Source organism: Sinohyriopsis cumingii, chromosome 9, assembly GCF_028554795.1.
Source record: "Sinohyriopsis cumingii isolate HCF-2022 chromosome 9, ASM2855479v2, whole genome shotgun sequence".
Lineage (NCBI taxonomy): Eukaryota > Metazoa > Mollusca > Bivalvia > Unionida > Unionidae > Sinohyriopsis > Sinohyriopsis cumingii.
In genome coordinates this window covers 99,923,858-99,943,599 of record NC_142969.1, presented here as the reverse complement: position 1 = coordinate 99,943,599, position 19,742 = coordinate 99,923,858, and the positions used below count along the sequence as shown (strand labels likewise).

General features: G+C 35.0%; 1 protein-coding gene across 1 annotated transcript in view; it reads right to left on the bottom strand.

Annotated features, from left to right (window-relative positions):
* Positions 1-19,742, bottom strand: part of LOC149792339 (protein C-mannosyl-transferase DPY19L3-like) — a 113,169-nt gene that overhangs the window by 66,374 nt on the left and 27,053 nt on the right. Inside the window, exons 4-5 of the mRNA XM_089970913.1 lie at positions 7,236-7,357; positions 1,790-1,935 (exon numbers count right to left, since the gene is read on the bottom strand). Coding sequence (XP_089827039.1) covers positions 1,790-1,935; positions 7,236-7,357 — 268 coding nt within the window. The remainder of the gene's footprint in view (positions 1-1,789; positions 1,936-7,235; positions 7,358-19,742) is intronic.

The following is a 19,742-nucleotide window of genomic DNA, read 5'->3' as shown; positions in this document are numbered from 1 at the left end:
GCTCATAATCTTAAATATAACTTGGAAAAAAATCCATATTTTTGTATAATTTTATGAAAACTCTGGGCCATTTAAGAATCTGTCAAGAGAAAAGATAAAACAGACATGATGTCTATCAAATGTCCTTTACAGTAGTGAAGTAGAAATATCTGGACATGATGTATATCAAGTGTCCTTTACAGTAGTGAAGTAGAAATAACTGGACATGATGTCTATCACATGCCCTTGACAGTACTAACTAGAAATAACTGGACATGTCTATCAAGTGTCCTTGACAGTACTAAGTAGAAATAACTGGACATGGTGTCTATCAAATGCCCTTGACAGTACTAAGTAGAAATAACCAGACATGATGTCTATCAAATGCCCTTGACAGTACTAAGTAGAAATAACTGGACATGATGTCTATCAAGTGTCCTTTATAGTAGTGAAGTAGAAATAACTGGACATGATGTCTATCAAATGTCCTTGACAGTACTAAGTAGAAATAACTGGACATGATGTCTATCAAATGTCCTTGACAGTACTAAGCAGAAATAACTGGACATGGTGTCTATCAAATGCCCTTGACAGTACTAAGTAGAAATAACTGGACACAATGTCTATCAAGTGTCCTTGACAGTACTAAGTAGAAATAACTGGACATGGTGTCTATCAAATGCCCTTGACAGTACTAAGTAGAAATAACTGGACACGATGTCTATCAAGTGTCCTTTACAGTACTGAAGGAGAACTGTACATGATGTCTATCAAATGCCCTTTAAAGGACTGGAATAGAAGTAACTTGGTACAATGTCTATCAAATGCCCTGACAGTACTAAAGTAGAAAAAGCATTAGAAGTCCATGTCAGGTTACAGATAAAACAGAAGTGAGGTTTGCAAAGTAAAGCCCAGTTTGCTTAATACCAATGACCATACCAGCATTGTGGAAAAATCTGCTAATCTGAAATTTCACATGATATAATGAATCTGTGGGGTAAAGTTCAGATTTGAAGAACCCCACCTATTTTCTTGGAAATGAGTCCTATAAATAACAAATAAGGAAAGTATTCTTACTCCATTTTGACAAAGCTGTCATCTTTTAAAGAATATTCTCAAATTCATATAAAGAGATGATAACAGAAATGACAAAAAGAACATTTTATTGCTTTTTTTTAATTTTATTATTTCAAAAATAGTGTAATCCATATACAGGCCAACGTAATATATAATTTGATGAAAAAAGCTCAATGATTACACCAAAAGTGTAATGGTCACAGTGTATCCCCTCAAGAGGCAAGACTGGGAGCCAAAAATCCTCTCAGTGTTAGAACTGGATGTCAGACTAAGTAAAAAACAAACTTTGGTATCAAAACTGGAGGTCAAATTAAACATTAAAAGGTCTCTGAAGCACAAGTAAAAGGGAAACACTGGGTTAGCATGTAGGTCGTTACCAATGGAAAATGTACTGTAATGTAAAGATCAGCAGAAAACATATTTGTGAAACTTTGTTATTTTATTTTTTTCAAATTCTGTGGTAAAGTAGAAAATCAAAAAAATTAACACTTGCTGAAATTTACAAAGTGAAACAATCCATGTTCCCATGTGCCTGAAATACAAAAACTACACGTGCACAATATTCAATAATACATTCACGAAAATTTAACAATGAACAAATTCAACCATATATGGTAATTATGTCCACCTGTCCTGAAAAATATGCAAATATTCTACTTTGACAACAAATCTAATTAAAAGGCCAAAATATTTCTTTTACAAAAATTTCATAAGTATGATCAGCTTGCACTACCTGTTAAATATGTAAAATGCAGCACTTAGTACCCCAGCTAGCCAGGAATTGCTCAGCATCCAGGCTGTGGCAAATAGCGCCCATATTAACATCGCATGCAGGGCAAATATACTGTTGATGTAGAAATACACCGGCTCAAGCAGGGTCTGAAAATACAATTATTTAAACTTGTTAAACAGTAAAGCCAATGACTTCTTTGTTTGGTTATTTGTGAAAAAGGCATGTCAACACTGGGTCTGAAAAATATAATTATTTAAATGTGTTGAAGCCAAAGACTTCTTTCTAGGAATATTTGTGAAAAAGGCATGTCAGGCAGGGTCTGAAAAATACAATTATTTAAACATGTTTCACAATGAAGCCAAAGACTTCTTTGTGTGAATATTTTTGTATAAAGCACTGAAGTCAAACACATGTTTGTGTATATACTGTATTTGTGTGTATACTGTACTTGTGTGTATATGGTACCTGTGTGTATACTGTATTTGTGTGTATACTGTACTTGTGTGTATTCTGTAATTGTGTGTATAATGTATTTGTGTTTAAAGCATTGAAGCCAGATACTTGGTTGTGTCCATATTTGTATATAAAGCATTTGAGGGCAATCAAGACAATACCAAGCTTGTATTAAAATGGTGTACCAAATATTGGGTGACAAGTTTTTTGCAATATTTGTTCCATTATAATTATATATATATACAAACATTATTTAGTCAGAACAGATGATGATGATGATTAGGATGACAATCTCAGCAATGATGATGATAATAATGATGTCAACAATGATGATGATGATGATGAAAATGATGACCACAATGGTGATAGTAATAATTATCATTTCATTCTTTCAGTCACAGTGATCTTTATCTCCCACCTTTTAACTCGAAAACGCTAAAAGGCTGGATACCACGAGAGTGGAATATGTCATCCCACTCAGAAATGAAATAGTGGATGGAGATATATATATTTCGGAATGGGAAGATGGATGGATGTTATAACATGATTTGCTTGGCCTGGTAGATGGATGGATGTTATAACATGATTTGCTTGGCCTGGCAGATGGATGGATGTTGTAACATTATTTACTTGGCCTTAAGAGAGGCATACACAAATCAAATCAGGACAGTACAAAATATGAACAGAAAAGAAATACAACTAATAAAAATCAATATACATTGAAAATTTGGTATCCACATTTACAGTAAGTTCACATTTAGCACATTTTATAATAATCAAAAGCTCTAAAGACTAGAGACTGAATGCTAATATAAATTATCCATATATACCTTCTGTTTTAACTCTTTAATCCCCATATGCCATGTTTACAAATTAGGTTTGGATTAGGATGAGGCCAGGACAAAAAAAATCATGCATCCAATATGCAAAAGAATAAATGAAGTCCAATTTTCACCATTCTGTAGATGCACATCAAGTTACAAGAAAATCTCTTGGAAATAAACAAGCTTCGATCCATTTAGAATAATATACCAACAAAATGTGTTTGCTACACCCATTTCAGGAAAAATAAAGAATTTCCAAGAAGCAATGAATGAAACAAAATTCTTTTTTTTTAATGGAAAATTTCACTTGTCCCTTGTGACCATTATAGAAAGGTTCCATTATAGTTTGAATTATTATTATATATGATATCAGGGATAAAAATCTTCTGCCAAAATGGCTTCTGGCATTTTGTTTTCATCTCTAAGCTGGCTAGCTAAATGCCAATAAACTATCTTGGGAACCATTGATCCAACTTATAAATAAATTGAACACATCAGATTAATGGATACTGTAGCACACTGTAATGCACTATGTAAGACCTTAATTGGAGATCTGAACATTTTACGAAACACACTGTCGACATGAAAATGGACAAAACAGAATGTTTTCCATATACATGTATTATCATAAAATCTAATTTTAAAAAATATGATTTTCAGGAGATTCAAAACCCTACTGAATCATGATTAATGATTCCCAGTAAAGATTCATTTACCTTATCATGATTATCAATCAGTTATTAAATCACTGGAAATAATTCCCTCATCATGGCAAATCACTGTGCCTTTCTATTTTATCTCTGGCCCTGGCCACTTACCAAGACAGTGTTCCAGCAGTCATAACCCAAAGTTTCATTACATATGTCATGGGTCCTCCTGCTAACACTACATGTATAGTGTTTTCTCAAAACAACTTAACAAAAATGCCAGGGTCAACATTTCGTTCCCCAAATCAAAGCAATGCTGTAAAATGTGTAACCCTGACCTGAAGGTTAAAAATTTCAGAGTGGATGTTTCTGAATGAACTATCTTAAGCTTCATAAAGAGCAGGAAAATATCAACCAGTAGTTTAGGGAACATAAGCAATAAAGATGCCAATGGGTATTAGGGTACTCGGGTACCTGCCCATTGATAATGACCCAGGTAATAAAACGAGCCATAGGGTATTCGTGTAAGTTTTCTGCCAGTGATTGTAAAGGCAGCACTCATATTGCTTTCAAGTTGATAATCCTTCTGACTGAGCTGTGAATACATGTACTTTTTCAGTGCAAAGAAGAGTTCCATTTCTTCCTGTAAATAATTTACCAAGCTTGTATTTCCAAGTCACAACTCCTTCACTGGGCCATGAGTGTGGTACAGTGGCAAATAACAGGTTGGTTATTTGATCTTGCAGCACAACTGATGTATTCAGCTGCAACCTTGAATAGATTTCACAAATTGTATGATCAAAGTGTTACTTACAAAGCTCAAGCTCAGTCTCTAAATAAGCATCCATATATGACAGTGAGGCCAAGTAAACAGAGCCAGGTGATATTTATGATGACTAGACCAATTCAATTTACTAGACTGACGATGGAGGATTTCAGAACTTTATCAGATTATCAGACAATAAGGATAAATTCTTGGACTTTCTACCAGATGTCATAAGGTAATGATATTTATAGGATACTATGAATTAAAAAATGTTGACTTAGCTTCAGGTTTCTACACATTTAATACAATTTCCCTTTGATCAGGTAGCTGATTGTTAGGATCTAGGGGTATTCGAAAGAATTTTTAAAAATTCTGACAGCTTTAAAAACAAATGAAAAAAACAACTTTAATCGAACCCTTAGCACAAAATTTTCTATGGCAGAGACATTGACTCCAAAGTAAAAACGTTGAGAGACCATGCTGCAGAATAACTGTCTTAGCTTCATAATTATTCATTGCAAGTATGATGAAACTGTATCATGGGATTTTAGTGAACCGAAGCAAATGAAAAAACTTCAATTACATCCTTAAGGCAAACTTGTATGACAGTGACCTTGGTGCAAAGGTAGAAGCGGTGAGTGAACTTGATGTAGAAAGAAGTCTCAGCTTCAAAATAATTCTTGCCATGCATTATAACAATCAAACATGGAGTTTAGGTAACATTAATTGATGAAAGGCTGTAATCAAAAACCTTAAGGCCAAAGAGAAAATGTGTGTTTCCAATTGCACTGGTCTTAAAATTAGGGTAGGTAGGTAAAACTATGAGAGAAAAGAGTGCTGGCGTCAGCAATGAGAAAAAGGAATGGTCAGCCAACTAAAAAAACCTTTTTTGGGGCCTAATAGGAATGATAAAGAATAATGTTATAAACAAAAACATGATTAAAATTAAATTAATGCAGCTCTGTTATTGTTTCAAAATCTCTCTCTTTCTACCTGACCATTTTTAGGGCTAGCTCAATTCTCCCATGGGCAAGGGAAATTTATTTTTTAGTCCAAATTTAGAAACTTGTAGACTTTTAGAAAATTTGTAAATCTCAGATTTACCTATATACATGCAACACCTTTAATAATCAGGGCTGAGTCACTCTGAAATTTTTATACTTTATTTTTGCATTTATGTTCCACATGATGAAACAATTAACTTTTTTGAAGTCTATGTGACCCAGTTTGCCCAGGTGGTATAAGAAATCAGTGATGTCAAATGATTTTGAAATAATAGGTCTCTGACCTCAATTTAAATAAAAATGAAAACAAAACCTAAAGATGTCTAATGTATCAAATGCAGAGAGATATAAATCTATACTTTCTGTACAACCCACAATGGTGTTTTCAACACTTTAAAAATGGCATGCACAATGAACACTGGACTCTGGACAGTAGGCATTAAACATTGGATTCTTTGGACAGTAGGCACCAAATATTGGACTCTGTGAACTGTAGACACTAAACATAGGACTCTTTGGACTAGACACTAAACACTGCACTCAGTGGACATTAGGCACTGACTCTGGAATCTGAACAGCAGGCACTAAACATTGGACTCTTTGGGCAGTAGGCACTAAACCCTAGACTCTTTGGGAAGTAGATGCTAAACAATAGACTTCTGGGATACTAGGTACTAAACATTGTACTCTTTGGACAGTAGGCACCAAAATGGACTATTTGGACGCTAAGCACTAACAAACATTGGACTTTAGACACTTTACCAAATGTAGAAGAAAATTAATGGGAAAAATTCACTGATGTAAATGAAACCACAAATATAAAAAAGGAAAAAAAGAAAAATATAAATAATACCATGCTACCAAATACATATCAGTGATACCTGTATCAAAACTTAAACTTTATCTCAAAAACAGTGCCCATTCACAGTTAGACTCCAATCTAGTACTATCAAAACTATAGTTTTTCCATCCTTGCTTGTATCAAGGATTAAAACGTTACATTCTTTTTTACACTGAAGAAAATTTACATTATTATATTTGGATGAATCCATCAAGCAAAGATTCAATTATTATGAAAATGCATTCTACATATATTAACATGTATTTTATGTAAATTCTATACCGAAACCAACCCTTCTATAGCACTGCACCTTTCTATACCACATTTTATTTGCTAGTGACAAGATCACTCCCAGGGCCTAGTCGTTAGAGCACTTGCCTCAGATGCAGGAGGTTGCAGGTCCAAACCATGGCTGAGTCATACCAAAGGCTTATAAAAATGGTACTTAAAGCTGCTTTGCTAGGATCTCAGCTTTAAGAGGTTATTGTTAAGACTGGTTGGCCTGGTGTAAGGATAATGTGATCAGGTGGGACATGATGCTACATGTCTGACCCTGATGATGCCCCAGTGCTAGACATCACTATAAGCTGCCACACTTCAGACATCATAGAGATGATTGAAAAATTTCTAAATCAATGTTAAAACTCCATATCAGACACAAGCATATACATGTGCTGGTGACAAGTCTGTATGAAATCATTATTCCAGCTTTCTCCGTTTGGAACTGTCCCATGGTGTTGCCTGGTAGAGTAAACTGTCTCATCTTAAGTTTGTCGCTATACTTCACCAAATAACACTACTGAAGAACAGTTTCCTTCTGGGAAAGCAATAGCAGAACAATAATACATTTCAAGAACTTTATGCCCAAATAAAGTAAATTAAATAAAGTACGTCTTAATCTAGCAGCTTACCTTGATTGGTAACACTCTATAGAGAATACTGAGTATCACCTCCTGGTAGATGTTCATCCTTTCCAAAACATTGATTGTACTTGGGTGTTCTGTCTGATTATCATGGGTCAACTCGTACAAACCTAAAAGCAGGAGATAAAAAAGTGATGTACTTTGAATTGATTTTTTTATTCATGGAGCACCAATTTACATGAACTCACTGATTACTAAATTCACATGAACAATGGCCCATCTGTGAAGACAATACAACCTACTTGTCAAATATGTAAATTTCAATACCAATCCAAAAAATCATTTTTCACAAAACTATGCAAACTGATACCCACAAAAAAATAAACTGTATAGTCAGCAGAGTACCACTTTTTATAATAATCAATAGAGTAACACTTTTTATAATAATCAATAGAGTAACACTTCTTATTATAATCAATAGAGTATCACTTCTTATTATAATCAATAGAGTATCACTTATTATAATCAATAGAGTAACACTTATTATAATCAATAGAGTAATACTTCTTATTATAATCAACAGAGTATCACTTCTTTTTATAATCAATAGAGTATAATTTCTTATTATAATCAACAGAGTATCACTTATTATAATCAATAGAGTAACACTTATTATAATCAATAGAGTAATACTTCTTATTATAATCAACAGAGTATCACTTCTTTTTATAATCAATAGAGTAACACTTATTATAATCAATAGAGTATCAATTCTTATTATAATCAATAGAGTATAATTTCTTATTATAATCAACAGAGTATCACTTATTATAATCAATAGAGTAACACTTATTATAATCAATAGAGTATCAATTCTTATTATAATCAATAGAGTAATACTTCTTTTTATAATCAATAGAGTATCACTTATTATTATAACCAACAGAGTAGCACTTACTATTGTAGTCAATAGAGTTACACTTATTATAATCAATAGAGTAACACTTATTATAATCAATAGAGTATCACTTCTTATTATAATCAAAAGAGTAGCACTTACTATTATAGTCAATAGAGTAATACTTATTACAGTCAATTTATAGTATATAGTGTAACACATATAATCAACAGAGTAGCACAAAGCAGCATAGTCAACAGAGTAACACAAATTTTTATAGTTAATAGAGTATTATTTTTAAAACCAAAACACTAGCACTTAATATTGTAGTCAATGGAGTATCACTTATTACTGCAGTCAATCACTTAATATTGTAGTCAATAGAGTATCACTTATTACTGTAGTCAATCACTTAATATTTTAGTCAATATAGTTTCACTTATCATAATCAACTAAAACTTCCTATTATAGACAATTGAGTAGTACTTACTATTATAGACAATTGAGTAGTACTTACTATTATAGACAACTGAATAACACTTACTTTTATAGACAACTGAATAACACTTACTATTATAGACAACTGAGTAGCACATAATCAATTATGTAACACTTATTTATCAAAGTCAATCAAATAATACTTATTATCAAAGTCAATTTAATAATACTTATTGTCAAAGTCAATAGATTAATATGGTCATCTATCATAAATTATATCCACCCCTCATTATCCATCAAGACACAGTGTTCCATGATCTAATGGCATTTTTCATATTTAAAAAATGAGCAAATGAAAATTTACAAGTGTATATGCTGAAATATTTCATAAAAAATATATTTGTTTTGTCAAGTGACAAAGATTTACATACTAGAATCTAGTATAAACCATACCAATGCTAATTTGCTTTCAAAATTTTGTTCTGACCTACCTGTTAAAATTTCTGACTATTTCAAGAGAACTTATCATTTCAATCAAAAGAAATAAACATTTCAATCTGACCAAGGTTTAAACAACAGTTTGAGTTATCTTCACTTTAACAACATAAAGTTTCCTTTCAGTCCTGTTTAAAGTGATATATCCCACAAGCCAACATGCATAAAAATAACATCATCTAATTATCTGACAGCTCTTCTATTGGTGGTCAGTAAGAAGCTGAAGAAATGCAATACAGGTTCACTGAGTGACATGCTGGAACTATCAACTAATTATGGCATACAATGAAAATTACCTAGGTGACCAACTCTCTTACCTGCAAATGCCCAAATAATACCAGTCCAAATGTGATTATGTAATTATTAAATTCAAGCTTAAAACTGAATTGGTCAGAAGTTCTTTGGAATTTCTGTTATACAATTAATGCTACATGTGGCCAACAAATCATTTATCCAGGCAATGTATCTGCCTAATTAGGAATATGCATAAATGGAGTTTTTCTGTAGATTTACTGCATGATTTCAGTGAACTCTGGATAAATGGAGTTCTTCTGTAGACTTACTGCATGATTTCAGTGAACTCTGGATAAATGGAGTTTTTCTGTAGACTTACTGCATGACTTAGTGAAATTTGTTAAATTTGCAAAAACACTCACTTAAGTCACATCCAACTGCAAACACAGTCTTTGATCTGCTATCATACACTATGCAAACTGATTAGGGTTTACGCAGTTTTATTGATTAATCTGAACAAATGGTATAGACACAGATCCACTGGTGAATGATAAGCTGGCAGATCTGGGTCTATGCTGTCTGAAGCTGGATCTGATTTATATGCACAAATATAGAGTCATTGCTTCTTCAGTTGTCCACTGTGTCCAATGATGATGCTAGTTGTGCAGCCCACAGTGACTATGCATGTGGCTCCTGAGTCCAAAGCTGGATGCATACAGGATGTTACAGGTTGGACATGGGAAGTCAGCAGACATTTTGGTCTGGGATGCTGCAATGTGCTGTTTTTCTCTCATGGTTGTGAGTCATTGGTGGTGGTCATTCTCCACAAGTTCAGCAACCTTTGTGATGACTGTGCACCAAGTAGACAGGTCCTTGGCTGTGACTTCAGCTTGCTGGGTCAGATTCTGCACCATTTCAGGTTACACTTAAGGTTGTCTCTGTATCTTTTCCTGGGGTGCCCTCATTTCCACTTTCCCTACTTCAGCTCACCAAAGAAGAACTGTTTCGGTATTCTGGTCTCTTCCATCCAAATGATGTGACCAGACCATCTGAGCTGGGCTTTCAACAGCAGTGCCTCAATATTAGAAACATTGGCCCTGTTGAGAACTTTAAGTTGGATATCCGGTCTTGCCATCAGATGTGCATGACTGACTGTAGTGAGCGAACGAGGAATTGCTTGAACTGCTTCACATGCCTGCACTATACAGTCCAGGTTTCACAGCTGTAAAGCAAGGAGGTGAGGATCACAGCTGCTTTATAGATCTTGATCTTGGTGGGCATTCAACTGTCTTTTTGCTACAGGGATCTGACATGAAGTCTTCCTTGGGCATAGCTTGCATTCCAGATCCTGACTGTAATTTCATTGTCCAGCGACCCATCTAAAGACATTGTGCTTCCCAGAGATGTAACACTTTCCATGTTCTTCAACTGTCTCCATTCCGATCAACACACATAAGCATGCCATACCAGATGCCAGAACTGACACTGTACAGACATCAAGTTGTATAATATAAAATCAACACACATAAGCATGCCATACCAGATGCCAGAACTGACACTGTACAGACATCAAGTTGTATAATATAAAATCAATATACATAAGCATGCCATACTAGATGGCCAAGAACTGACACTGCAGACATCAAGCTGTATAATATAAAATCACCACCTGTACAGACATCAAGTTGTATAATATAAAATCAATACACATAAGCATGCCAAACTAGATGGCCAAGAACTGACACTCAAGAGACATCAAGTTGTATAATATAAAATCAATACCTGTACAGACATCAAGTTGTATAATATATAATCAACACACATAAGCATGCCATACTAGATGCCAGAACTGACACTGTACAGACATCAAGTTGTATAATATAAAATCAACACACATAAGCATGCCATACTAGATGCCAGAACTGACACTCAAGAGACATCAAGTTGTATAATATAAAATCAATACCTGTACAGACATCAAGTTGTATAATATATAATCAACACACATAAGCATGCCATACTAGATGCCAGAACTGACACTGTACAGACATCAAGTTGTATAATATAAAATCAACACACATAAGCATGCCATACTAGATGCCAGAACTGACACTGTACAGACATCAAGTTGTATAATATAAAATCAACAACCTGTACAGACATCAAGTTGTATAATAAAAAGTACATTTCCAAAGGTATTTTCTATGTTTGTGGAAATGCTGTTTTGGGGGCAGGGGGTGGGGGGAAACAAGTATGAAATATTTTTGATGCAAAATTCAACTGACTAATAGGATATGGTAGGTCACAAAATTCAGTGTAATGTTATACTCTGTAAATGGCGATGCTGATATTATATCTGTCAACATAACAGTTCAAGGCCTGACATAAATGATGTCAGTATATGGTGACGCTCATGTCATATCTGTGAACACAACTGTACAAGGGCTGACATAAATGTCCATATATGGTGATGCTGATGTTACATCTGTGAACACACCTGTACGAGGGATGACATAAATGATATCCTTATATGGTGATGCTGATGTTATATCTGTGAACACAACTGTACAAGGGCTGACATAAATGATGTCTGTATATGGTGCTGCTCTTATCTGTGAACACAACTGTACAAGGGCTGACATAAATGATGTCAGTATATGGTGATGCTCATGTCATATCTGTCAACACAACTGTACAAAGGCTGACATAAATGACATCAGTATGTGGTGATGCTCACGTTATATCTGTGAACACAAATGTACAAGGGCTGACATAAATGTCCATATATGGTGATGCTGATGTAATATCTGTGAACACAACTGTACAAAGGCTGACATAAATGATGTCCATGTATAGCAATGCTGATGTTATATCTGTGAACACAACTGTTCAAGGGATGATATAAATTATGTCTGTATATCTTGATGCTGATGTTGCAGCCCTGAACATGTCTGCACAAAGGCTGGCAAAGTTTTTATGTGTGTTGACCCTTTCAGTGCATCTCATGAAAAAGATGGATGGCCAACAATATGCTAGTACTTGAACAAGAGTCTCTAAATGTGACTGACTTTGAACTAGCCTAAATTATTTTAGGGAATCCAAAATAAGACCATTACTACTGTCTAACTGCTGATTGCTGAAACTATCCCTGATATTCTTGATTTTTAGTTTTGACAGCTGTGACTGCCATTTTGGAAGTCAGATTGGCACTATTTTTAAACCTCAGGTCAATATATGATTAGCCATTTTTTGGAGTAGTGATAACACAAGATGGCCACCATGATTGGTTGTCTGATGGGCATGATTTTCATTATGGAACTTCTATACACCTTAAGATGTCTTCTGGTGAAACCTTCATGTAAATATGACTTTCCATTCAGCAGTAGATTCAAAATGGCTGCCATAGCAACCATAATCTGTCAAACCAGAATAAATTTAATTTCAGATTAACTGAACATTATAAATTCTTTTAGTGAAAATGCAATTTTTATATGACAATACATTCATGACAAGAAGCAATAACAAGATCTATAAGATGGCTAATTAGGTGGCTAGACTGGAAGTTCAAGCAGCACAATGTCTGGGTATAAGAGAGGACATAAAAAAAATGAACATTCTTTTCTATGATTGCTCTTAAAAGTTGATAAAATGAGACAATGTTTTTAATGGCTCTTGTTTATTAAATTGTTGTTCTTAAAATCTGCTTGAAATTCTATCATTGTCCACAGCATGAAATCAAATTTTACTGGCTGAAAATCACAGAACATCGCAGTCACAGCCACCAACACAATGATAGTTCATGCATTAATAATTACCATGAAAAGCATATATTTCACTCATTTAGTGAACAATAAACAGTTAAACTGTTCAGGGTAACCTACCAGGTATAAATGTATCATCCCAGGGTAACCTACCAGGTATACATGTATCATCCCAGGGTAACCTACCAGGTATACATGTATCATCCCAGGGTAACCTACCAGGTATACATGTATCATCCCAGGGTAACCTACCAGGTATACATGTATCATCCCAGGGTAACCTACCAGGTATACATGTATCATCCCAGGGTAACCTACCAGGTATACATGTATCATCCCTAATATGTAAAGTTTACCACTGAATAAACTTATTTATTCCAACTGCACTGGTCAGAAAAGTTCTCCCAAGTAGGCTATGAGGCACATTGCATGGAAGAATCTATGGGATCATAAGCACAATTAATTAACTCATCTTAGTTAAAGCATACAATGCCAATCACAGTGACCTTTTTGTATTCATGGCCTTGCAGTAACCAAGATTTGTTGTTGTTGTCGTTGTTGTTGTTGTTGTTGTTGTAGGGTTTAACGCCATTTTTCAGCACAAGATAGGCTATACATGGCAGCCAGTATAATTGGTGGAGGAAGAACCCTGGAAAACCCTGGGAAGAACCACTGACAGTAACAGAGATGAAATCAATTATAAAGCTCATGAATGGAACATAAACAACACACAACAAATGATGTTTGAACACAATATTTCAAAGAATGTCATTGAAATAGAGGTGGTCACAGATGCATTTATGCTCTAATCACTAGGTCACTGGGGCGGTCTAATCCTTGTCAGTGGTCTGTAAAAGTATGGGTCATAATGACCTATTTCTGCAATGAGAGAATAGGGCTTATCTAGATCATGCTCTCACCAAGTTTCATGATTTTATATAGGATACAATGTACACAGCATGCCACAATCTTGTGCTAAATGTGAGAACATAACTTGCCAGTAAAATGTGATATGTAGGTCACAATGGTCTTGTTGGTGGTAACAGTGTGATACTTAACGATATGCAAACAATCTAGTGTTATGATTTTAGCATTAACATAGACTGAGAAATAAACTTACAATACAAACTTTCACCAAAACCAGTGAAACGTAATATGGTTCACAGAGACCTACTTTTGTGGTGAGGATGTAGTACTGATGCATTCCCTCATCAAATTTGACAAATCTGAGTATAGAAGAATATATCCCAGTGTTAAAAAATCTATTTCATCATGAACTAATTTCAAAAATGTAACCTAACCCACTTAATTATAAAATATAGGTCACAGCTGCCTTCTTTTTTTTGTAAGAATGTGGTACTAACAGAGATGAATACGATTATCTAGGTTGATGGTTCAAGCATCAACAGAGACTAAGAAATAATCTTAAAACAAACAATTTCACCAGTCATTCTCAATTTGTTGTTGTTGTTGTAGGGTTTAACACCATTTTTTCAGCACAAGATAGGCTATATATGGTGGCCAGTATGACTGGTGGAGGAAAAACCCTGGAAAATCCCGGGAAGAATCACTGACCCACGAGAAGCTACTGGCAAGCTTTCTCACATACCCACGATAGCTGAGCCTGGGACTCAAACCGATGCAGACAGAGGTGAGATGGCAGTGATCTGTAATGGTGAGCCCTTCAGACCACTCGGCCACTCAAGGCCCCTCATTCTCAAGTAAAATATTGGTTAGTGACCTTTTCTGATGAGGCTGTGGTGCTTCAAGATGTATCCCCTCACCAAGTCTTCTTCTTCCAGGCATAATGATATTTATAACCTGTGCAAAAAACCTGTGCTATATGCAAAAACTGAAGCAAGAATGCACAATTAATATATATGTATGTACAAAGTTATAACCCACTCTGTGGATCAGTGAAACCTACTCCAAACTGCCGCCTAGGGCCTAAGGAAGAAAGAACAGTTCACATTCAGGGAGGATGTACATGTGTATATGCTTTCATCTGAGTAGAGAAAACACTGAAGCAAAAGACAGGTAGTAAATTAGCTCTTGTCCACTTCATAGCAGTGTGCCAAGCAGACAAAACCCGACATAAGCAGCCCACAAACTCCTTTAAAAAATCCTGCAGTGCATGTTACCACACGTGACAGAGTCAGAGGCATACATGTTGATAACAACCTAATATGGAACAAACGTGTCAGGCATGTTATAAACAGGTCTTGTCCACTCTACTTCTGCCCTCCAAAATCAAATGCTTCCTCCCCACTTCATACAGGGTTAGTTTTGCTAAAGCTATGTTCAGCCCAAGTTTAATTTTTGCAAAGCTGTTAGGGACAACTGCAGCCAGCACCACATGATTCAAACTATTCCTCCTACAGAAAAAGGCATGCATGATTATCCTGGGTGAACATTATACAGACTCCAATCAAGCAAGTGATAAACTAGGATTGCAATCAATTAAAGAATGGATACACAATTTATGTACAGGACTTATAATCAGAAAGGTCTTCCCTATCTAAAATAAATTATCAACTCACAAGAAATAAATTGTTTTTTCCGGTCCATTGATCCGGAACAGTTTACCTGCATTTGTCAAGCCACATCAGTAAATGTTTTTCAAACATGATTATTAGAATGGCTATATAATGAAAACACAGGACATGCATTTCCACTAGGAATTCCTCCACCTTTATTTTTTTTTTTTCAATGATCTCTTATACCATACTGTATGTAATTTTAGCCAACTTCTACCAGTAAGTATTTGAACATAATGTACATGCATGGCAGATTTTGGAAAATCCGTCCGTCCACGCTGTTGTCCATCACATACTGAATATAGTGGTCATGCTCATCATTGATGTATGAAATTGTATTACCGCATCAAACAGTCCCAGCAATATCATAATATAATAGTGGACATCCACTACTTTGCATGGAGCTTACTCACCAGCTTAGCTACATTTGATAGTACAGTGCTATTTATAAGCTGTCCACAATGCTTGTTATGATTCAACAACTCACCCACTAAAACATATTAACATACCTGTTTTGCTAGAGATGAAAGATAAATTTCCGAGCAAAGACTCCCATGAGAATGTTTAGGTGCTTTCAAAATATAAAAGTTTTAATGTTACAATGATTTTAATAACTGAGAATAAGTGATAGAGAAAGAGTTTCTTATTCTAACCAAACAAAGGAAAATAATTTACCAGTACAAGGAATTATTAACAGATTGAGACAAGGAGGAAAACAATGTTGCAGGAATCTGTAAAATGACTGTATGGTCTATTCAATATTATGAGAAACAAAGTCTGACCTTTTATGTTATTCCCACAGTTGCTTTATATAATGTTTTGCTTAAAATGTTCCCCCACAATGAAATACACATAATGATATCCAGACATATCTGTAGTCCAGTCACTGTATAATATTTCACCACCAAATATGCATGTACATGTGACACATCTTCCCAAGAATTCAGGAGCAAGTTAGAGACATGTTAACATTAAATGCAGACCTACACTTGAAGACCCTATCAAACACACCCCTTTATTCTAATAATAACAGCATTTTTTAAAAAAACCTTATCATTGCATATTTGGTCATCCAACGTGTTTAAAATAACCAAACATGAGGGCGAAAGCACAACTTTACTAGTCAAGGTTCCCATTTGTTAACCCTATCCATACCATGGCATATTGAGTAGTTACTTCTGTGCTTCAGGTCTGTGAATTTCACTGGATGTGGCTGAAAGCCACTTCATCCAATCAATGTTGTTCAAATCTTAACACTGTTCCTACATGATCAAAAGAAGGGGAGCACACAACTAGAATGGACTCATAAATAAGCAATTTTCCACTGCCAATCAGTGTTTGCACAAATATGTTTCACTCAAATACACCTATAAAGGCTTCCATCTGGTACATAGTCATACTTTCGATGTTAAACCTACAAAGTATTATTTCAGAGTCAGTTGCCTCAACCATTCTCATCTGATGTACAATGCACTACTGTTACACAGTATTGGCTAGTTAACATTACATACTAAGGGAGGCAAGTCATCAACTCCAATAGATGTTACTAAGACCAAGTCCAAAAATATCTGCTCAATCCGCCAAGGTGTAGATAGGGTTAATATAACGGAACCTTGACTAGAAAAGATAAGTGAATGTGATGAAAAGCATAATCATTTATTATCTGCAGCAAGAGTTAAACTTGTATAATTATATAAAATTAATGTAGATTCCACCTGATCTGGTACAACACATTTTTTTAGTCCACAATATATACAGCAAAACTGTTCCTGAATGTCATGTGAATAGTTTTGCTGTCAGTTATACTTTGATGAAATTACTTTTTCAAGAAGTTGGCATTAATATAAATAAAACATTTTTCAGCAAAGAACATATAAAACCATATTTTGACAGATTTAACAACTAAATCAACAATAAAAAGCTTCTGAAGTGGTGTCTATAATCACCCAAATGATGCTGAATCTTTGGGCCCTGAAGTAAATTTAAAGTTCTGCATGAGTGCATGTTTGCATGTGCATGTATAAGCAGTCCATATATAATGATGTAGCAGGGCAATTTTTCTGATGTACACTCTGTCATGTGACTGGGGTGGGGATATACAAGAAACTTCAGAAATAAGATTATTTCTAAGTTATGCACATTTATTTGTATGTAATAAAAAGATCAATATGGCATGCCATAAAACCAACCACAGCTGCAACGAAATCTGTGATAGAGCTCAACTAGATTAAGTGGGTATACACCAAACTAAACGGACATCCATGAGATGTAGTGAGCATCCACCATTTTCAGTGGGCATCTTTTTTTGCCACCTGTGTCCATGTCCAAAGTACTGAGTGGGCACTCCAAAATCTATGATGTGTGTACTGTAAAGGGCCCAAGGACGATTAAATATAAATTAGGAGGGTTACCCTCTTTAAAAAATTAGTATTATAATTTTAATTATTATACAGCATTATTAGAAGATCTAATGACACAGTTTTGCAGTGTACTTCAGTATAAAGATTTGTAATAGTACTTTTCATGTATTTCAGTGCCAAGTTTAGTACTGGTACACTTTTATGTATTTCAGTGTCAAGTTTGGTAATTGTGTACTTTTCATATATTTCAGTGTCAAGTTTGGTTACTGTGCAGTTTTCATGTATTTTGGTGTCAAGTTTGGTAATTGTGAACTTTTCACATATTTTAATGTCAAATTTGGTAATAGCACACTTTTCATGTGTACTTCAGTGTCAAGTTTGGTATGTATGTGTGTGTGTGTGTGTGTGTGTGTGTGTGTGTGTGTTTGATGTTTAATGTAGCTTTAAAAATTTTTCAGTCATACTGCTATGATGTCTGCAGTGTGGCAATTTATAGTGATGTCTAGCACTGGGAAATCATGTCGCAAACACGTAGCATCATGTCCCACACAGTCACATTATCTTGACACCATTTTTATACGTCTCTGATATGATTCAGCTGGGGTCTGAACTGCATTTCCACACATCCAGGACCAAATGCTCTAAACACTTACATCACAAGAGCAGTTGTCAGGTTGGGTAACTGTGCACTTTTCATGCATTTTAATGTTCAGCCTGCTAACAATATACTTATTTTAGTGTCAAGTTTGGTAATAGTATACTTTACATCTATTTTTAGCTTGCTTTAATCTGAATGATCCTTCTTGGCCATTCATCCTGCAGGCTTGGGGACATAATATAGGCCCAATAAATGATCCTTCTTAGCCACTCATCATGTAGGCTTGGGGATGCAAAATAGGCTCAAAAAAATGATCCTTCTGGGCCATTCATCCTGCGGGCTTGGGGATATAAAACAGGACCAATAGATGATCCTTCCTAGCCATTTATCATGTAGGCTTGGGGATGTAAAATAGGCCCAAATATGTATCCTTCTGGGCCATTCATCCTGCAGGCTTCATGACATAATATAGGCCCAATAAGTCCTACTGCATGTCATGAAATTTGACTAATAGAGGCATTCTTTTATATGCATTCTGGAACATGTGATCCTGTAATGAGGTTCATGTTGAGAATCCCTTGGACTTCCTACAGGCTGATGTCTGGATTTTGTATCTAAGGATGAACCCTTTGTTGCTTTATCTTTGTTTTGCTTTATCTTTGTTTTGCATGCCTTTTTGGGGTTGCCTAAACTAACACAAGATTGTACTGATGTGCTGTCAAATTCTATACATACATACACACACACACACACATACATACATACTCTACTTGTCACATGCCCTAAATTTCCTACAATGACATACGTGTTAATCAATTACATAACAAGCATATATGTTGCAAGGAAGATCCGAGTACATGTACAACATTTTTATACCACAGGTAATACAACACTGAGGTGAAATTAAATAATAAATAAACCAAATGAATTTGTTAAATAGGATTTATTTTCATTTATTATAATACTGAGCATGAGTACTGAAAGCAGCACATTATATGTCCACATGTGTTTAATACTCTATGTAGGAACTAGCAGGACAGCTCTGGAGATTATTGACCACCTGGTCTCAAAGACATTGACCTTTGGTCAAGGTATGTGGTCTTGAACAACAGTTAATGCAGAAAAACCATTATCTTCCTTTTAGACTTACCATGATTGTTACCAATGACCTTTAGAGCCTGGAATCTATATATTTAAGTGCAAAAGCCATCCACAAAGTTTGGTCAAGGAACAT